Source organism: Mobula birostris, chromosome 10, assembly GCF_030028105.1.
Source record: "Mobula birostris isolate sMobBir1 chromosome 10, sMobBir1.hap1, whole genome shotgun sequence".
NCBI lineage: Eukaryota > Metazoa > Chordata > Chondrichthyes > Myliobatiformes > Myliobatidae > Mobula > Mobula birostris.
This window is the reverse complement of record NC_092379.1, coordinates 47866673-47888253: the sequence shown is the minus strand read 5'-3', so window position 1 is coordinate 47888253 and position 21581 is coordinate 47866673. Positions and strand designations below refer to the sequence as shown.

General features: G+C 52.3%; 1 protein-coding gene across 4 annotated transcripts; it reads left to right on the top strand.

The window, feature by feature from the left end:
• The first annotated feature begins 1406 nt into the window (after positions 1–1406).
• On the top strand, positions 1407–11284 carry LOC140203980 (uncharacterized). Of its 4 annotated transcripts, none has more exons than XM_072270183.1 (3): positions 1438–1495; positions 5907–6045; positions 7146–11284. In XM_072270183.1, exon 3 carries the CDS (start codon positions 7257–7259, stop codon positions 8496–8498), a length of 1242 nt encoding a protein of 413 aa, XP_072126284.1. In that variant the 5' UTR covers positions 1438–1495; positions 5907–6045; positions 7146–7256; the 3' UTR covers positions 8499–11284. The 4 variants fall into 4 exon arrangements, with proteins under 4 accessions (XP_072126287.1, XP_072126284.1, XP_072126283.1 ...); XM_072270182.1 differs by lacking the exon at positions 1438–1495 and adding an exon at positions 1954–2135; XM_072270186.1 differs by lacking the exon at positions 5907–6045 and having other exon boundaries at positions 1407–1495.
• The last annotated feature ends 10297 nt before the right edge of the window (positions 11285–21581 follow it).

Below are 21581 nucleotides of genomic sequence, written 5' to 3'. Positions count from 1 at the left end.
TAAACACAAGGACTACCATGAAATAGCCGAAGACTGGCTATAGGCTTGAAATCCTGCACGTGATACCATCAACTTAAAAGCCTGCAGAAGTTAACAGTTAGCTGGAACTAGTGTTAGGAGCATTTTCAAAGGGGATTGCTTCTGGTGAAGGATACTGGCTCAGAACTTGTTCTTCTCACAAATGCAGAATCATCAGTTTGCCCAGCAACAAATGTGGCAATATAGGGTTAAAAAAGACAAAGTGGGAATCTTGGCTAACCAGAATGCTATACTAGGTTCTATTCTAAACTAGATGGCCAGAGTGCCTGCCACACTAACAATTGTAAGATACTCTGCAAGTAAAATACATGTTTAAAAACAACGCTGGAAACACTCAACAGGTTAGGAGACTCCCAGCCAAGGAGACAGAAAGTATTGACATCCTTTAGAACAGAGATGAGGAAGAATTTGCTTAGCCAGAGGTGATGAATCTATGGAATTCATTGCCACGGATGGCTGTGGACGGCAAGTCATTGAGTATACAGTATTTAAGTTCTTGATTAGTAAGGGCGTCGAAGGCTACAGGGAGACGGCAAGAGAATGGGGTTGAGAGGCATAATAAATCAGCAACAGAAATAGCACATCGAATGGTGAAACCGATCAGGCCTAATTCTACCCCAATGACTTATGGTCTTATTTCATCAGACTGAAGGGTCTGATAAAGGGTGTGGGCCTGAACCACTAACTATTTTCTTTCCTTTCTCTGCAGGTGCTGAGTTTCAGTACTTTCGCTTTCTGCTTCGAACCAGACAGGGACGGGCGAATGGTAGAGGTGACAAAACGATATTAGACCAGGGTTTCGGCAGCAGATCCTGCCACACAGGTTTTCACAAATGTGGTGATAGCAGGGACGTTTGTGGTCTGAACTTCAACTTGTCAACCAAATTGAAAATTCTGCATTGAATTCAGATTCACTAACAGCAAGTGACTAAACCCACAGAGGACCTTCGATGTGAGAAACCAGCCCTTTCACATTATACTGACACTGTATATAACGCCAGGATTATCCCACTCTTCTGAGATACCAGGGACTACGGGCCAAGGAAGCGCCTGCGCACTCACTGAGCAACACCCCCACGCATGCGCAGTCCTTTCGTCCCAATTCCAATAAGATGGCGGCTGGTTTCCCTAGCAACCCTACACCACGGGTTTGAAAGAAAGCTGTTGCTGTTGCTGACTTTGCAACGCCCCTCAGCACTCTGCACGTGTTCCTTCGGCCCAGGAACCACAGCCGGAGTTCATAAGTGACATTGCACGGCCCTCCTTCCGAATCCAGCTACAGGCGATCACCCTACCTTCCTGAGACACAACGACCTCCATTTCGCAGCAGCGCGGCTTCGTTTCTGAGCATGCGCTGAAGTCCGCGGTCTGAACATGCGCATTGGTCGACCAAAATTGAGGACGAGGCCTCATTCAGCCGCGTAGGGCAGTGCGATTCTCCACATCGTCGCTTAAAGTAAGTTAGTGAGTGTTTCTTGTAGCCTGATTGTGAAGAGAAGGACCATTGGTGGTGGTGGGGGTGATGAATAGAGCAGTGTAGTGCTCGAGGGGCACGCCGGGTAACCGCGCAGCCATTAATAGCTATAAAAGAAGAGCTTTCATGCGCAGTTTCAATCTAGTAGGGAAAATATTTAATGCGATCAACCCGTAACTTATATCTACAATGTTTAGAAATATTTATCTGTAAATATCTAACAGGAAACGGGGTATTTCACTGGACTAGGGTTTTTCCGCTCCATCCGACGCGCCGACTCCTCCAGCGTGCGTGACGCCAGCGCCGAGCGTAGGTCGCGTGCCCCGACGCCGACGGCCGCGGTGATTGACTGGGCGGCGCGGCCAATGGGAGGGCGCGGGCGCCGGCGATTGTCCTGCAGCCAATGGCGGCTGGGAGGGGGCGTGTCCGGGGCCAGCCAGCTCGGTGTCGGTGAGGCGAGTGTCTCTTTGTCTGAAGCCCTGGAGGAGCCGAGCCGGGCCGGGCAGGGCAGCGCCGGCTCCGTGCACCGCCCCGCCGCCGCTCGGGCACTTCGACCCTTATGCATTCTGCAGAGAGGGATCTGGAGGTTTATTAGAATCTTCGAAGAAATCTGCAGCCTGCGGTTTGTGAAGATTCCTCTCCTTTTTTTCCCTGGGATTTCAGGGCGGTGAGGCTGCAGAGTGGGGGAGGGTCCGGCTCTTAAAGGGACAGTCCCCGTGCGTGTGGCCCGCAAGCAGGAGGCAGTCCTGGCGCCTTAGATCCTCCTCCTGAGCAGCATTGGTGCCTGATCCGCTCCTGTACAACCGGCCTGTCGCCTTGCAACCGGCTTTTCAAGGGGCAGCATCTGTGCTGATGTCCGTGAGAGGGGCAGCCTCCGTGTGAAGTGCCCCATTCTGTGTGTGGGGTGCTCCCATCAGTAAAATATTCCTGCTTGAGTGCGTGTGTGTGTGTGTGGTGGGGTGGGGGGGGGAGATATCGCATTTAAAGGCTGTGACTCACTATTGTCTTGTTTACATTCATAAATGAAGTGTGCTGCCTTTTATGTGAGGAGGAGTGAGCGCACCGTAAAAATCTTGGTGCATCGGTAGAGATTGATAGATCATTGTCAGGTCAGCACTGAGCTAATTGGTGACTGAGAGATCTGAATGGCCTACTTAGCTTCCTAGTGACCTGAATCTCCGAGAACTCCATTGGGCCCATTCTTCTAAGTTTGTAGATCGTGGAACCAGGGCAGATATTTAAAGGGGCACTTGCACTTCTGTCTGTATTTCTTAGAGAGAGTCCTCATTAGTGTAGTATGTGATTGCATTGGCATTTTCCCCCAGTGACCTTGGCCCTTCGGATTTGGTTTGCAGCCCATGACATAATAGTCACCTTCTTGTGGAGGCTGTGTCTAAATGGCTAAACTTTTTTCAACTCTTGTCAGGAGGTCATAGAGGCCAGTCATCCTCCCGAGACTTGAGCACAACAGTCTAGGTTGGCATGCAGTGAGCTTCCCTGTAAAAGTGCTGCTTTTCACTTGCATGAAACCCAGGTCCTCTGCACTCTTTGAAGCAGGCATGATAGGTCCTGCGGTACTTTTAAAGCTGGGGAGCTAGTTGGTCATTTTCCCTGGGTGGAAACGTCAAATACAAAAGGGCATTGCAAGTTTGAGATGGGAGGGGACTTTAAGAGATTCACGGGGCAAGTTTTTTTTATAAAACACAGAGTGGTAGGTGTCTGGAACTTGAGGATAGAACAGTAACGTTTTAGAGTGATTTAGACAGCAGGGAAAGGAGGGACATCGACCCAGTGTAGATGCTAGGGATTAGTTAAAACTGGCAGATGCCATGGGTTGAACAGCCTATTCTGATGTTGTGCTCTGCTGAAGTTGTATTTTTCTGTAATCATCATCCGGGGGGCATTGATGTTGTGGGCAGGACTCATCCTTCATAGTCACTAGGTCTGAATCCTGGACTCCAGAGTGACTTACTGAGGACAGTTGAGATTGGGCCTCGCAGTGTTGGTCTTGCTGATGGTAACTGTGCCCAGCAGCACCATTAATGGGTTAACGGGGTAATTCCTGGTGGGGCAGCACAGAGATCACGGGCTGGGCAGTCCCGTAAGGCGGCTCCCTCACAGTTCCAGACTTCGGGCTCTGCCTGGGTGAGGGTTCTTGCGTTCTTCCCGCGGCCGCGTGGGGTTATTAGCTGCAGGTTGCCACCAGTGGATGACTGGTAGAATGTAGGGGGAGGTTGACGGGCAGGCAGGAAGAATACAATGAAATTGGCGTGGGGTGGCCAGTTGGTGGTGGTTGTGGACTGGAGAATCTGTTTATGTGCTCTTTCATCTACAGTAATGACTTGGTTGAATGGACCAGAGGAACTGCAGCCAGATTTACTGACAAGACAAACGCAGGGTAGTCCAAGTTTGTGGAGTGTGTGGTTGGACATTCAGAGGGTTAAGTGGACAAGAGGTTAGCAGTTGTGGCAAATTGTGGATAAGTACAATGTTCATCCAGTTTGGGGGGGGGGGGGCAAGAATGACCAAGTTATTATTTAAATGGAGCAAGACTCCAAACTATTGAGGTTCAAAGGTCTGGACCCACAGTAAGTTGGCATTGCAGGTACAGCTGGTAATTGATACGACCAGTGGAACAATGGCCTTTATTGCAAGGGGCGTGGAGTATAAGCGGGGGAAGGTTTTGACGGGATTCTGTAGGACATGAATGGGACCACGGCTGGAGAGCTGTGTATGATTTCAGTTGCTGTAGTGAAGGAACGATGCACTCAAAATATGGGGAGGGGGTGTCAGGGATGCCTTTTTTTTTTATATAGGGCATGGAACCCCTTACCAGGGTGGTGTAGAGGCAAATACATTTGAGAAATTCTTAGATGGGCACATGGATGATAGAAAAGTAGAGGGCTGTGTAGGAAGGGAGGGTTAGAGTGGGTAGTACTGGTCTATGTTGGAGGGTTCACGGGCTTGGTCCCTGCTATTGAACGGTTGATGTTCAGAGGGGACCTACGCACATGGAGTTTAGAAGGACGAGAGGTTAGATTCTGAGGAGGGACGTAAACAAGCTGAGAGGACATTTCACTGAGTATGGTGATCTCGAGCTTCGTGGGAGGAGCAGGGTGGAGGTGAGGAGGGGTTTCTTATCTCCGGAGGGTTTTGAATCGTTGGAGTTGTCGAACTCAGAGAGCTGTGGTGGGAAGACTTGTCAGATCGCAAGGGAGCCGGAGTATGGAAGAGAGGGGCGATGGTGGTGACGAGGTGGAGGGCGAACACACTGCGATCTTCTCAGAGAGCGAGGCAGACTGACCTGCTGCTGGTGCTTATGTAAGACAGTGATGGCGATAGCATTCATTGTCTGTCCCAGCTGAGAGCCCAGCCGATTGGGTGGTCTGGAGTCACAAGTAGGGCAGGTTATGTAAGGCTAGCAGATTTCATTCCCCAAAGGACATTCGTGAGCCAGATGTGGTTTCAGATAGTTTTATAGATACCACTGCCGATGTATTTTTTTTGAAAGTCCAGACTTAATTCATTATGAATTTAAATTCAGCTGTTGCCATGGTGTTTGTCTCTCAGCAGTATCAGCCGTGTTGATCTCACAATGCCGCTTTGGTGCCAGATCCAACATTTTACCCAGCCCCGGGGCCGATTTCGCAGCTAAACTAGCTACAAAAGGATTAACGGGTCTCATTATTTCATTGTAGTCTGTGACATCTTACTGTGCACAATCTGAATGCTGTACATGTGTCATGTAGGTGAGTGTGCTTGCGAGCTATTTTGTCAGCTGGCTCGGGGCTGCTACAGAAAAGGGGGCCCTTTATCTTCCTTGTACTTGCTTTTAAAGAGTCCGGCTTGAAGAGCCGGGGTTTACTGTGCTGGGGAGGGAAGGGATTTTCTGCCTAGTGCTCTTTGCAGATGAGTTGTTGATGCGTCAGGTTAGGTTGATTGGTACAACACTTCCAAGGAGTACTCTTTGCTTCATGTGTCCCGGGTCTTGCCTTGACACTGGCCATAAAGAAGCCGGACCACCAAACACTCTGCGAACAGCACAATAGTGGCAATATCCCAGACAATAATTGCCATGGGGGGGAGTTTGAGTTACGAGGAGAAATTGGATATTCTTATCACAAACAAGCGAAAATCTGCAGATGCCGGAAAGCCAAGTAACACGTGCAAAATGCTGGAGGAACTCAGCAGGAACCAGGCAGCATCCGTGGGAAGGAGAGTGCTGCTGAAGGGTCTCGGCCCAAACTGTTGACTGTAGGCTTTCCCAGAGATGCTGCCTGGCCCGCTGAGTTCCTCCAGCATTTTGTGTGTGTTGCCTGGATATTCATGCTTCTTCCCCTTTCCTGATGAAGGGTCTTGGCCGAAAGCGTCAACTGTTTATTCTCCTCCTCAGATGCTGCCTGGCCTGCTGAGTTCCTCCAGCATTCTGTGTGCGTTGCCCTGGATTTCCAGCATCTGCAGAACCTCTTGTAAACCTCAGGCGAGGGCTGTTCTCCCTCAAGCTCAGGAGGCTGAGGGGTGACCTCGGAGAGGTATGGAGTCACTGTCTTTGCCCCGGGGTAGGGTTGTGTAAGACTACAGGACAGAGATTCTGGGTAAAGGTTGAAAGGGGGCCTGGGAGGCAATGTTTTCTCACAGGGTGATGGCCATTAGTATTGACTTGTATTCAGTTACAGCATTCAATAGGTAATTGGACAGGTAGATGGATAGGAAAAGTCTCGGGGGATTTTGGCTCAGGTAGGCAGCTTGCCTGAAACAGATGAGTTGAGTAGAAAAGCCCCTCTTTGTGCTGTATAATTCTGAGGCCATTCAGCCCTTTAGTCTAAAGCCAATCCCCCAGTTCCAGAAGATCATGTCAAAGCCAACATCTTCACAGCTTGTCAGTTCCAACTCAAACCTATTTTCACAAAGATACCCCAATACCCTCGATCCCGTTTCCCTGCTTTCTCGAGCCCCCTCTGCACCCTGACATGGTGGTCTCTCCGTCCCTTTGGGGTTTAGCTCCAGTGCCTTAACAGTCAGCTCGAGTCCCCGCCTCACAGACCTTTGTAACTCAGTAATTATCCTGTCTTGCACTGTACTGCTGTCATGGACAACAAATTTCATGACATCTGTCAGTGATGATGGAAGATTCTGGTTCTGAAACAGGCCCTTTGGCCCACAGTGTCTGTGCTGGGCATCGTTTATTCTAGTTGGATAGATTCAGATTTATTTCTCACGTGTACATTGAAACACACAGTGCAATGCTTCATTTGCGTTTCCCGAGCCACTGTCTCTGTAATAGTATAATGCTAACTGCTAAGCTACTGATCCTTCCAACTTTTGCCCAGCATTTTGACCTTTGGTCCCTGGCCGCAAAACGTTAACTTGGTTGATCCCTGCACAAGCAGGAACGTGTACACCACTGCTGCTTATAGACCAAACCGTTTCTCTTTCCCACTTCTGGTAAGGGGTCTCAAAGTTGTTGACTGACTTGCAGTCCATTTCCAAAATCTTCTGTTTCTCTAAAGAACAATAAGCATTTATTTGCTGAATTCTCTTTCGGAGTTCAGTGCTTGATGCTGCTGCCTGTAATTTGTTAGAGCTCTCTGTTGCTGTGCGAGTGACGTTTGGTCAAATGCTCTTTTTGCAGGGGATTGGAAAGGCGAGCTCGGTCGACAGAGGTGCTCGACGCCAAGGCTGAGCCATTGCGCGAGGGGGGCGGCCGAAGCCGGCGGCTGAGAAGGGAAGCCGGCCTCCGAGGATGGACGAGAACGGTGGTGGGGGCAAGAAGGCCGCCGCGGAGCCGGTGCTGAATCCGGGCGCCGGGCCGCGAGCCCATCCGGCGAGAGACAAGGGCACCCAGACGGCCGTCGAGAAGCCCTTCAAGTGCGGGGACTGCGGCAAGGGCTTCGGCACCCAGTCCGAGCTGGACAGCCACCGACGCTGCCACACCGGCGAGCGCCCATTCGCCTGCGTGGTCTGCGGCAAGGGCTTCAGCCGCTCCTCCGACCTGCGGGTGCACCAGAGGGTGCACACGGGCGAGCGGCCCTTCACCTGCCCCGTCTGCGACAAGAGCTTCACCCGTTCCTCGCACCTGCTCACCCACCAGCGCGTGCACACCGGCGAGCGGCCCTACAGCTGCTCTGTCTGCGGCAAGGGCTTCACCCAGCTCTCCAACCGGCTGCGGCACCAGCGCCTGCACACCGGCGAGCGGCCCTTCTCCTGCCCCGTCTGCCGCAAGGGCTTCACTGACTCCTCCACGCTACTGCGGCACCGCCGCCTCCACACCGAGGAGCGGCCCTTCGTCTGCTCCGTCTGCGGCAAGGGCTTCACCCGCTCGCCGCACCTGCTCACCCACCAGCGCGTGCACACCGGCGAGCGGCCCTTCGCCTGCTCCATCTGCGGTCGCAAGTTCACCCAGTCCTCCCACCTGCTCACCCACCAGCACAGCCACAGCGGCGAGCGCCCCTTCCGCTGCTCCATCTGCGGCCGCGGCTTCGCCCAGCTCTCGCTGCTGCTGGCCCACCAGCACGTGCACGCCGAGAACAACCCCGTCCGCTACCCGGAGGAGGAGGAGGAGGAGGAGCGGCGGCGGCAGCAGGAGGGCGAGGGCGCGGCGGCCGGGGAGGAGGCGGTCGCCGGGGAGGACCCGGTTCCCGAGGAGGGTCTGGACCCCGGCGCCGCGCCACCCCTCATCTCCCCCTCTGCCCCCGCCTCCCTGCTGCTGACGGGCCGCCCGTCCCGCGCCGGTGAGCGGCCCTTCAAGTGCTCGGTGTGCGCCAAGGCCTTCACCTGCCTGTCACACCTGCTGAGGCACCTGCGGGTGCACAGCGGCGAGCGGCCCTTCCAGTGCTCTGTCTGCGAGAAGGGCTTCACCCAGTCCTCCTCGCTGCTCACCCACCAGCGCATCCACACTGGGGAGCGCCCCTTCTCCTGCTCCGAGTGCGGCAAGGGTTTCTCTCGCTCCTCCCACCTGCTGCGGCACCAGAGGGTCCATGTCTGAGGGGGCAGGAGGGGAGGGGAGAGATTGGGCCCCCCCCCCCACTGTCTTTCCTCCAGTCTGCTCGTCTGTCTGTGCTTCTGATCATCTGTGTCCAACCAAACCACCTGGGTTTGTTTTAATCCATCCCCCCCCCCCCCCCCCCACGCTTTTGAATTCCCTTTTGGCCTCAGAGCCTGGATGGTAATATTGGGGTGGGGTCTGGCTGAGGGAGAAGTCGAGGGTGGGGAGTGTTCTGCCAAGATGCCCACTGCACTGCTCCAGACATCCAGATTCAGTCCTGGCACCCCCGTGCAGTCCGGGTGGTGTTGGCGTATTGACCAAGTGGGACTTCCCCCAGGGATTTGGCCTTTCTTCCATGTCCCAGCAGAGCTTGGGTTGCTCGGTTACCCCCGTCACAAATTCCCTCCGCAGCGTAGCTGAGGAGGATGGTCCAGGTGAGGGTTGTGTGGGAATTAATTAGCCTAGGATTAGCTTCCGTGGGTGATTGGCGGTCAGTATGGACTCACTGGGCCTAAGGAGTTTCTCGGCTCTCTTTCCGTCCCCATTTCCTCCTTTCTCCCTGGTTCCACTGCCCTCTGCTTCCCCTGACTCAATCCCTGCCTCCCTTTGTCATCACCTTGCCCCCCTCCTCTTGCCCCACCCATCCCTGTCCCATCCCATTCCTCCCTCTGCCAGCCCCCCTCACTCCATCCCGCTCTTACCATCACCTCCCTCACCAGAGAGCCTGTGGGGTGACGGCAGACCATGGTGAGTTTTGGCCTAAAAGAGAAAGGTTGGAGCACAGATAGCGGGTGAACGGTGGTGGGGGGCATGTTGGTATTAGATTTGCGGAGCGTACTGTACTTTTCTGTGACAGTCAGCGTGTTCCACCCTGAGCCGTGTCCGTATTCCCAGCCCTGTGCCCCACTCCTTTGGGCCTGGTTTCCCCTTTCCAGTGCGTTCTGGGTGAGAGGGTGCGCACTCACCCCCTCCACCTCTGGGGCGCGAGTTGGGTGATCACTGCGGCCAGAGCTGGCTTGTGTGTCAAAACGGGTGACTGCTAACATTGGTGTTGGGCAAATCTGAAAGAACTAGGGGAGGTTGAGGAAGTTGAACCCCTCTCAGGCTCTTTGTCGGGGATTCTCCGTGAACGAGGTCCAGTTCAGACGCACTGAATTTTGGCCCACAGTCACTTGATTTACAGAAGGCGGAACTTTTTCCCAAAGACGTTTTCTTCGGCAAAATCCTGCTGGATGACAGAGGAAGTTCATCAGAGTCAGAATCAGGTTTATTATCACTGGCATGTGTCGTGAAATTCATTCCAGGCATTTTGGTGCGTTATGCTCTCGAGTCAGGCAGGGGAAGGGCAGATCATTTTTTTCTGCAGTGAGGACTATGTTGGTGGAGTGAAGGCCTGTGCGCCTCCACAGAGTCAAAGGGGGATACTTATGAGTTGAGGAAGTTCCTGTGGGGTCTCTTTCGAGCAGGTGGGAAGGTTGATGTGGGGTTGGTTTCATCCACCAACAGGGGAGGGTGGATCGGTGTCTGTGGCCTGGGCACAGGAGGCGGCCACTGGGTGTCAGTGACCCTGGTGTCAGGTTTCACTCGGAGGTTATCTGACAGCCAGCGTTTTGGATATCATTGCAGTAGGGTGCAAATCCTAGGTAGATCGGTGCTTTCAGTAGATTGATTTCTAAGGATCTCTGTATATTGTAGGTGATTCTTTTTTTCTTTATGTTAATCTGGTGCAATGCCTGGGAAATGGACGGATTGCCGGTGCATGGGGGTGGGGTGGGGTGGAAGTGGCAGAGGGGCTGGTGCCCTCTGTAAATCAGAGCTGATTCCCAATAATCGGGCTCGCGCGGCGAAGCCGTCTCGAATAAGCGCTTTCGAAAGCAAGGCAGCATTGTGTTTTTTTTAAACTAAAATACTGTGGAGGTGGAAGTCTAAGTTTTAAAGAAACAGGAAATAGTAGATCAGGCAGCGTCCATGTGGAGAGAGTTGACTTTTCAACAGCACAGCCTTTGGAAGCTGCAGTGGAGATGAGAAGGAGTGGGGAGAGGAAACGGGATGTGGGGGACGATGAATTAACAAAAGGGGTGATGGTACAACTGTGCACTGTCATCACTTGTTTCATTTGAAACTTCCGGCTGATCTCCTCTCCCCTGCCACAGACTATCCCTCCTGTTTTCTTTGCCCCCATATAACCCACCCTCCTTTCTTGCCATCTCCCCCCTCTGCAGCCTGAAGTGTTTGCCTCTCTTTGCTGCTGTCTGGCCCCTCGGGCATTCCCCACACATCCTCTGTGTGATCTCTTCTGGTGTTTGCATTTGCTGTCCCCCCCCCCCCCCCCGGGCTGAACGGTTCACACCCCTATGGCATCTGGCCGACCGGCGTTGATTACCCCCTCCCCACCCTCCCTGTCCAGCACCCCACCCCTGCTGCGCCAGAGCATGAGCCCAGCCTCGAATGAGGGTGTGCGGGGGTTGGGGGAAGGGTTGGAATGTATGCTTTACTCAGCGCGGCCTTGGCGTTGACGGGCAGGCTGTTAGCTGGTAAGGGGGTGGGCTTGACTCCTTCCCACTCAGGCCCAACGTTCTTGTATGCAGACAAGCTGCTTGTAAAGATGCATGTTTCAGCCTGATCCCACGACTGGAAGAACGGAGAGGAAACCTTGCTTTATTTGTTGTTTCGGAATAGATGCTGTAAAATCCACCAAGTATTGTAAACCTAAGCTTACACTCGCTGTCTGTTTAAGCCTTGTTTCTGTTGAAGCTTACTTATCAATAAACTTTCTTTGTAGTTACCCATGATAGCGTGGTGCTTGGCCCTTTGGGAGGGGTGGGAGAGGCAGGTGGTCATCCTCTGCTTTAAACACCCCCAATGACTTGACCTCCAAAGCCATATCTGCAATAAATTCCATGCATTCACCACCCTCACCCTCCGGCTAAAGAAATTCCTCTTCACCTCTGTCCTGAGGCTGTGTCCTCTGGTCCTAGACTGCCTCAGTATCGGAAACATCCTCTCCACGCCATCTCTGTCGAGGCCTTTCAGTGTTCGATACGTTTCAATGAGATCCCCCATTCTTCTAAGTGCCAGATAGTACAGGTCCAGAGCCATCAAACACTCCTCATTCGATAACCCTTTTATTCCCGGTATAATACATGTGACCTTTCTCTGGATGCTGTCCATTGCCAGCACATCCTTTCTGAGATGAAACAGTCCAGATATGCTCACAATACCCCACATACAGTCTGGCCAGTGCCTTACTACACCTCCTTTATATTCTAGTCCTTTTGCGACAAATGCTGTCATTGTATTTGCCTTCCTTACCACTGACTCAACCTGCAACCTGTCAATATGATTTCAGGTGTATTCTTTAAAAAAAGAGGTTAACCGATTGAGTGGGTGTCCATCATATCTGATCATGACAGTTAAAGATTTGTGCAGTTATTCTGTGCTGTGCGGGGAAGTGTTCCGGGGAAAAGCTGTTGCACTGGGGTGGAAGCTGAGCTGGAGGCAGGTCGTATGCTTTCTGTACCTTTTGCCTGATGAGAAAAGGGGAGAAGACAGACAGTCTGGGATGGGTGGAGGGACTTCGATTATGTTGGCTGTTTTACTGAAGCAGTCGGAAATATAGATGGAGCCCAAGGAGGGGAGGCTGGTTTCCATGCTGTGCAGATCTGTGTCCACTATGTGATGTTGCATTCAGGTGTGTGGAAATACTAGGCAGGGCAGGAGTGGGCTGGAACTGCAGGCAGGGGGCCCCTTGTGTTTTGTGCACTGGGACAACTGCAGCATCTGCAGGAAAGTTGAACTTGCAGTTTATGACCTGCACACACGTAAATGCACCAGTGCATAAAAGAGATTTGCATCAGTGTCACAGGCATGTAGCGTCACATAAACAGTATTCACAAAAACATAAATTACACACATTTTTCAGAAGGAAATAGAACCAACTAAAATGAGGTCCTGTCTGGGGCAAGGTGGCCATGGTGTTGCTATTCTGATGAGGTGGTTAGGGATGCCTGGTCAGTTCAAGAATGGAATGGTTGAAAAGAAGTAGCTGTTCTTGAATTGAGGTGTGGGACTTTGGGCTTCTGTGCCCCTGGCGTGAGTGGAGGGGATCCCATGCAATGTTTGATCCTTAACTGCATTTCTGGGCGTGGCTTCAACTTACAGGGTTCAGATCAGAGGCATTGGTCCCCCCATCACTCCTCCAATAATTGTATTGTGTCATCTCCATTTAATCCTCCCCTCAACCCATGATCCAAATGCCAAGAGCTCTCAATGAAGCCAGTGTCGTACTTGAAAATCATGCCAGAGGCAGTCTCCCATGCTCCAGTGACCCAGGTTTGATCTGCTTCTGTCTGTGTGCAATGTGTGCTGCATGGGTTTCCACACTCATCCCAAAGCTATGTGGATCAGTCTCTGTGCTGTATAAGTAGCTGTGGAAGGATGGGGACAAGGTGTGGGGAAGCATGGACATGTAAGAACTGGGGCTGGGTGGAACGATCCAAGAGCTGATGTGGACTTCATTCTCCCTCTCTGTGGCAAGAAATATGACACGGATGTTGAAATCAACTGAACGAGAATGACAGTGGGAATGCTGGACAGGTCAGTCGGCAGCTGTGGAGAGCAAAGTACATGTCAATGACTTTTCATCAGAGATGGGACAGGCTGGAGGTGAAACGTCTTTGATGAAGGAGGGAGGAGAGGAAAGGTATTTCTGATCCCATTCAGAGGAAGGGGGTGAACAAGAGGCAAATGGAACGAAGGGGTGGGGGAGCGGCAATCCTCAAAGTGAAGCGACAGTCAACAAAGCTGAAATCCAAAAAAAGAATACACTGCATCTGCTGGAAGTTAGAAACCTGGAAATACCCAGTAGGTCAATCGCACCTGTAGGGAGAGTTTCTAGTCAATAACCTTTTGTCAGAACTGGGGAAAGGTGGAGGTAGAACAAGTATTAAGATACAGAAAAGGTGGGGGGGGGTGAAGAGAATGAAAGTGATTTTCAACAGAAAAGGAAAAAAATGTGGGCAGAGCCAAAATCTAAATGCGAAAGCAATGTTGGTGAATAAACATTAACCTGAGAGCAAAACTGTACAGATACTGGAAACAGTAAATGTTGGAACTAAAAGGTCCAGGCTAATGGAGATGGTGCGGGAATTTAAACTAATGCTGGGTAAGTCAGCCATCGTTGTACTGGGATTAAAGGGCTGGTTGAGCTCTCTCTGCTTCTGCTGTTGACTGATAACCTCTGGCAGGAAGAAGGAAACCACAATCAGGAATATGAATGCAGACAGTGGGGGTGGGGCGGCTCACCGAATCCCAAAAGCCAAGGAGTGGTGGGAACAATGGCCAGGAATCCTGGTGGGAAGGGGGTGAAGGGGCGCCTGGTGGTGAGTGTGCAGAACGTGGCCGGAGAGCAGTGGGAGAAGATTTCACAGGAATCCTGTCGGGCAGAGGAACTTCAAAGTGGGCGCTTGGTGAAGTGAGAATGGAGATACAGAGTGGACAAGATGGGGCAAAGCTGCAGCCTCCATTGAGTTTGTGTGTCAGACTTAGTTGTTTTATACATGTGCTTAGGGCTCTTGGGGATGGTTTGTGGGTCGAGAGAGGAGATAGGTCTTTGATTAGGGTTTGGGTACAGGAATGGAGGGAATTAGGCCAGAATCTAAGCCTCTGGTCTGCATTCAAAGGCCAGCAGTGAGGGTGTAGGTGAAGATGATGATCTGCCCTGGGGTTAGAAGACTGTGTATGTGTGTGGATGGGTGGGGGAGGGGGATAGAGCTTGTCTTGCTGTTGTTGCTTGGTGTGTTCCAGTTTGTTGTGTTCCCTGTTGCCCTGCCAAGCATTGTGGGCACGATATGTTGGCACCGGCGTGTGTGGGCTGCCACAAATACATCTTTGGGTATGTTGGTTGTTACCACAGACATGTTTCACTGTATGCAGATGTACACCTGATAATAAATCTGATTCCAAGATGCTGCAGATGCTGGAACCTGAGTGAGATGCTGACTGGTGGAGCAGTTTACCAACTCGGGTGGCATTTCCTACCCCATCTCTTCTCTCTCTCTGGCCCCAACCACTGCCTCCCTCTCCCCTCCTCCACCCTCTGCATCAGCCCATCATCCACACACTCTTCCCACTGGTTTGCCTCCCCTTATCCATGCTCCACATTCCTCGGCCTTCCGTCTCTCTCGTCCCAGCATCAGAGATCATTCCCACTCTCCCCTCCCTCACCTGGACCCACATGTCTCCTGACTATCTCCCCTCTTCCTTTCCATCCCTGATGAAGGGTCTCCACCTAAACATTGACTGCCCATTTCCCTCCATCGACGCTGCCTGACCTGCTGAGTTCCTCCGCAGCTTTGTGCGTTGCTGGAATTTCCAGCAAGCTCGGTCTCTGTTGCGTCTCCAGGCAGCATCTGTGGTGGCATTGAGGTTGTTTAAAATACAGGTGGGATCTATAGACTTCACCAAGTTTGGTAAATGTATTATCAAAGTACATGTTGTAAATGTCACCATATACTTACTACCTTGAGGTTCACTGTCTTGCAGGCATTTACAAGTGGGGGGGGAGGGGACTGTAAAGACCGACAAACCTCCAATGTGTAAAAGAAGACAATTTTTTAATATTTCAAAATATACTTTATTCAAAAATAAAATTATGTACAATAAACCATTCAATGACTCTCAATCCTTTACAGATATTTCCCTTATGCTCTCTACATATAGATACTACTACCACCCACGTGGCACTCCGTTGGTTCACCTTACCACACCATTGTTGAGGGGTATACTCCCCGCCCCTGACCCCTCCCACTCCTGCGGAAGAAACCTAAACCGTGGGCCTTCCCCACCGGGCCCTTGCGGTGGCTGCATCGAGTTTTAGTGCGTCCCTCAGCACGTACTCCTACAGCCGAGAATGTGCCAGTCGGCAGCATTCTCCCACGGACATCTCCATGTGCTGGTAGATCATCAAGTTTCGGGCCGACCAAAGAGCGTCTTTCACCGAGTTGATGATCTGCCAGCAGTACCGGATGTCGGTCTCCGTGTGCGTCCCCGGGAACAGCCCGTAGATCAGAGAGTCCTCTTGGTACAAATCAAAAAAATAGCTAATACTGAGAACATGAATTGTAGAGTGCTCGAAGGTCAGACTGTAGATTGTGGAATCATTTCAGTGTTGAGGTGAGTGAAGTTACCCACGCTGGTTCAGCAGTCTGATTACTGAAAGGGAATAAATGTTCCCGACCCTGGTGCTGTGAGATGTAAGGTTTATTTTCCTCACGTTCTCCGCAGTAAACCGAAAAGCTTTGCTTTGCATGCCAACCATGCAAATCATTGCCCAACGTCGTTACATTGAGCTGGTAGGAAAGGGAAGAGCATGATCAGATTAGCCACGTCACAGTTTAGCTGCAGAGAACGTGCAGTGCAGGTAGACACAACGATGCAAAGGACATGACGGGGTAGACTGACAAATCAAGTCTTCATCATATCAGAATCCAAGCATGTAGAAGATGTGAGGAATTTCTTTAGCCAGAGGATGCTGTACCTGTGGAATTCTTGGCCATGGGTGGCCGCGCAGACCAAGTCACTGGGTATATTGAAAGTGGAGATTAATAAGGACTCAAGGCAGGAGAATGGGGTTAAGGGGGAGAATCAATCAGCCGTGATCGAATGGTGGGGCACACAATGGGCCAAATGGCCGAATTCTGCTCCTGTGTATCTTATGGTTTTAATTATGACACGTTCATAATTAATCTGTGGAATGCTCTGCCTCAGAGGGCAGTGGAGGCCAATTCTCTGGATGCTTTCAAGAGATAGGTAGAGCTTCTTCTCTGAGGCTGTGACACCGCTGAATCTCTCATCACAGCGCTAAGCAGTATTGCACCCATGTTGTACTGTCTCAGTACTTTTATATTTGTGTGCTTTAGCACTTTTTTTATTCGCAGTTATTTTGTAAATAACACTATTCTTTGCATTTCTGGTCAGATGCTAAATGCATTTCATTGGCTTTGTATCTGTCTTCGGCACAGTGACAATAAAGTTGAATCTAATCTAAAGATAGCGGAGTCAAGGGATACGGGGAGAAGGGAGGAACGGGGTACTGATTGTGAATGATCAGCCATGATCACAGTGAATGGCAGTGCTGGCTCGAATGGTCCACCCTTGCACCTATTGTCTATAATGTGACATATTACGCTGAGTCTTTAACTGACCGCTGAAGAACCGGCCCAGCAGAAATGGACGGGACAATAACTGGTAGTTGGATTGCTTTGCCACCCGTATCAAGGTACAGAGCCAATTAATGATGCCCCATCGAAAGCGTCCTTCTGGACACATCACGGTCTGCTGTGACCGCAACAAACCACTGGGAGTTATGGACACAGCACCGCCCATAACGGAAACAAATCACCCCTCTACTGATCCTCTTCAATACTTCCCTCTGCCTCAGTAAAGCAGCCAATATAAGCAAAGACCCACCCCCACACCCCCTGAAACCCCTCTCCCATCGGGCAGGAGACACAAGAAGGCCGAAAGCACATCCCTGCAGGCCCAAGGACAGTCTCCACCCCACTGGTTCCCTGGTACAGTAATTCCCTACCTGAGCTCGGCTGCCTGCATTTGAGCCGCCTCCCTCTCTTCTCGCTACTGCCACCGGGCGGGAGGTGCTAGAGTCTCGGCTCCCACGCCGCCAGGTTCGGGTCAGCCGTTGCTCTGGCCGTGGCCGGGCTTGTGGACCGGCTTGGCCCGCCTCGGCGCCGAACCGACCCCGCACTCACTTCCATCGACTCCGCACTTCCACGTTCTTTTCATTAATTATCTACTTTTTTACTGTTTGCTCGATTTGTCCCCGTTTGCACATCTGACGTTTGTCGGCCTTTGTTGTGTCTTTTTTTTCGTTGACTTTACTGTTCTGCGGGCTCCGGCAAGACTACGAATCTCAAGGTTGATAGATTATGGTGTACATACTAAGATAATTACTTTACTTTGAACAATAAGATTCTCTCTTGACCTCACAATCTGCCTGATACGGCGAGCCGACACTTCACCTGTGAGTCTGTTAGTGTCATCCACTGTATCCGGTGCGCCCGGTGAGGCCCGGCGTCACTTCGCCGAGCACCTACGTCCCCGAGGTGAAAACCAGGATCTCCCGGTGGCCGCTTACTTTAATTCCCATTCCCATTCCGATGTGTCTATCCATGGCCTCCTCTACTGACGCGATGAGGGGACAACTCAGATTGGAGGAGCAACACCTCGTGTTCCGTCTGGGTAGCCTCCAACCTGATGGCATGAAAATTGATTTTCGAACTTCTGGCATTCCACCCCCCCCCCACCCCACATCTTCAGCATTCCCATCTCCCCCTCTCACCTTATCTTTTTATCTGCCCATCACCCCCCCCCAACCCTATAACCATATAACAACTACAGCACGGGAACAGGCCATCTCGGCCCTTCTAGTCCGTGCCAAGCTCATACTCTCACCTAGTCCCACCGACCTGCACTCGGACCATAACCCTCCATTCCTTTCCTGTCCATATATCTATCCAATTTAACTTTAAACGACAACATCGAACCTGCGTCAACCACTTCTGCTGGAAGCTCGTTCCACACAGCTACCACTCTCTGAGTAAAGAAGTCCCCCTCATGTTACCTCTAAACTTTTGCCCTTTAACTCTCAACTCATGTCCTCTTGTTTGAATCTCCCCCACTCTCAATGGAAAAAGCCTATCCACGTCAACTCTATCAATCCCCCTCATAATTTTAAACACCTCTATCAAGTCCCCCCTCAACCTTCTACGCTCCAAAGAATAAAGATCCAACTTGTTCAACCTCTTCCATGGCCTTCTGCCCTCTCCTATCCGATCTCCCCTCCTCCAGCCCGCTATCTCTTTCACCAATCAACTTCCCAGTTCTTTACTTCTCTCCTCCCCTTCTCCTGGTTTCACCCATCACATTCTGCTCCTCCTCCCACACACTTTCTTACCCTGACCTCACCTCTTCAATCCAGTCCTGATGATGGATTCCGGCCCGAAACATCCGACTGTTCCACAGATGCTGCCTGACCTGCTGAGTTTCTCCTGCATTTTGTGTGTCTGTTGCTCTGGATTTCCAGCATTTGCAGATTCCCTCTTGTTTACGATCTTGCACTTTCTTGTTTATCTACAGTGCACTTCCACTTTATTCCGCATTGTTATTGTTTTACCTTGCCTACCTCAATACTGTGTAATGGTCTGATCTGCTGCTGTGTGACAAAAATAAACAAAAAAAAAGGGGGAAAAACAAATCCAGCCAGGCCATCGAGATGGTACAAATGGAAAATCAACAACAGAAAACAGGAAAATAGTGTTACAGTTACAAACTAACGCCTGAACTGCAAGGGTCACGACTGAAAGATCGGTGACGCTGGGGTTCTGACTACACCTGAGACTGAGTGGAGATTTGACAGGCGCGTTCTAAGCCAGGAGATGTCAGAGGCTGCACGCACCGGAATCTGCATCATGAAGGGTCCCGACCCGTGGCGGGGGACAGTCCATTTTCCTCGGTCATTGCTGCCTGACCCCGAGTTCCTCCAGCACCTTCATGTGTTGTTTGAAACCTGCAGCAGGGAGGAGTGACGAGACCTGGAGCAGGTAGGGGTGATGAAACCTGGAGCAGGTAGGAATGAGGAAACCTGGAGCAGGTAGGGGTGACGAAACCTAGAGCAGGTAGGAATGAGGAAACCTGGAGCAGGGAGGGGTGACGAAACCTGGAGCAGGTAGGGGTGACGAAACCTGGAGCAGGTAGGGGTGATGAAACCTGGAGCAGGTAGGGGTGACGAAACCTAGAGCAGGTAGGAATGAGGAAACCTGGAGCAGGGAGGGGTGACGAAACCTGGAGCAGGTAGGGGTGACGAAACCTGGAGCAGGGAGGGGTGACGAAACCTGGAGCAGGTAGGGGTGACGAAACCTGGAGCAGGTAGGGGTGATGAAACCTGGAGCAGGTAGGGGTGACGAAACCTGGAGCAGGTAGGGGTGACGAAACCTAGAGCAGGTAGGGGTGACGAAACCTGGAGCAGGTAGGGGTGACGAAACCTAGAGCAGGGAGGAGTGACGAAACCTGGAGCAGGTAGGGGTGATGAAACCTGGAGCAGGGAGGGGTGACGAGACCTGGAGCAGGTAGGGGTGACGAAACCTGGAGCAGGTAGGGGTGACGAAACCTGGAGCAGGGAGGAGTGACGAAACCTGGAGCAGGAAGGGGTGACGAAACCTAGAGCAGGTAGGGGTGACGAAACCTGGAGCAGGTAGGGGTGACGAAACCTAGAGCAGGTAGGGGTGACGAAACCTGGAGCAGGTAGGGGTGACGAAACCTAGAGCAGGTAGGGGTGACGAAACCTGGAGCAGGTAGGGGTGACGAAACCTGGAGCAGGGAGGGGTGACGAAACCTGGAGCAGGTAGGGGTGACGAAACCTGGAGCAGGGAGGGGTGACGAAACCTGGAGCAGGTAGGGGTGACGAAACCTGGAGCAGGGAGGGGTGACGAAACCTAGAGCAGGTAGGAATGAGGAAACCTGGAGCAGGGAGGGGTGACGAAACCTGGAGCAGGTAGGGGTGACGAAACCTGGAGCAGGGAGGGGTGACGAAACCTGGAGCAGGTAGGGGTGACGAAACCTGGAGCAGGTAGGGGTGATGAAACCTGGAGCAGGTAGGGGTGACGAAACCTGGAGCAGGTAGGGGTGACGAAACCTAGAGCAGGTAGGGGTGACGAAACCTGGAGCAGGTAGGGGTGACGAAACCTAGAGCAGGGAGGAGTGACGAAACCTGGAGCAGGTAGGGGTGACGAAACCTGGAGCAGGGAGGGGTGACGAGACCTGGAGCAGGTAGGGGTGACGAAACCTGGAGCAGGTAGGGGTGACGAAACCTGGAGCAGGGAGGAGTGACGAAACCTGGAGCAGGAAGGGGTGACGAAACCTAGAGCAGGTAGGGGTGACGAAACCTGGAGCAGGTAGGGGTGACGAAACCTAGAGCAGGTAGGGGTGACGAAACCTGGAGCAGGTAGGGGTGACGAAACCTAGAGCAGGTAGGGGTGACGAAACCTGGAGCAGGTAGGGGTGACGAAACCTGGAGCAGGGAGGGGTGACGAAACCTGGAGCAGGTAGGGGTGACGAAACCTAGAGCAGGGAGGGGTGAGGAAATCTGGAGCAGGTAGGGGTGACGAAACCTGGAGCAGGTAGGGGTGACGAAACCTAGAGCAGGAAGGGGTGACGAAACCTGGAGCAGGGAGGGGTGACGAAACCTAGAGCAGGTAGGGGTGACGAAACCTGGAGCAGGTAGGGGTGACGAAACCTGGAGCAGGGAGGGGTGACGAGACCTGGAGCAGGTAGGGGTGACGAGACCTGGAGCAGGTAGGGGTGACGAAACCTGGAGCAGGGAGGGGTGACGAGACCTGGAGCAGGTAGGGGTGACGAAACCTGGAGCAGGTAGGGGTGACGAAACCTGGAGCAGGGAGGGGTGACGAAACCTGGAGCAGGTAGGGGTGACGAAACCTAGAGCAGGAAGGAGTGACGAGACCTGGAGCAGGTAGGGGTGACGAAACCTAGAGCAGGTAGGGGTGACGAAACCTAGAGCAGGAAGGAGTGACGAGACCTGGAGCAGGTAGGGGTGATGAAACCTGGAGCAGGTAGGAATGAGGAAACCTGGAGCAGGTAGGGGTGATGAAACCTGGAGCAGGTAGGGGTGACGAGACCTGGAGCAGGGAGGGGTGATGAAACCTGGAGCAGGGAGGGGTGACGAGACCTGGAGCAGGAAGGAGTGAGGAAACCTGGAGCAGGTAGGGGTGACGAAACCTGGAGCAGGTAGGAATGAGGAAACCTGGAGCACGTAGGGGTGACGAAACCTGGAGCAGGTAGGGGTGACGAAACCTGGAGCAGGGAGGGGTGATGAAACCTGGAGCAGGTAGGGTGAGGAAATCTGGAGCACGTAGGAGTGAGGAAACCTGGAGCAGGTAGGGGTGACGAGACCTGGAGCAGGTAGGAGTGAGGAAATCTGGAGCAGGTAGGGGTGATGAAACCTGGAGCAGGTAGGGTGAGGAAATCTGGAGCAGGTAGGGGTGACGAGAC

Bases quoted from the DNA above. Each gene is read 5' to 3' on its own strand.
- LOC140203980 (XM_072270186.1), top strand. From the start codon at position 7,257: ATGGACGAGAACGGTGGTGGGGGCAAGAAGGCCGCCGCGGAGCCGGTG.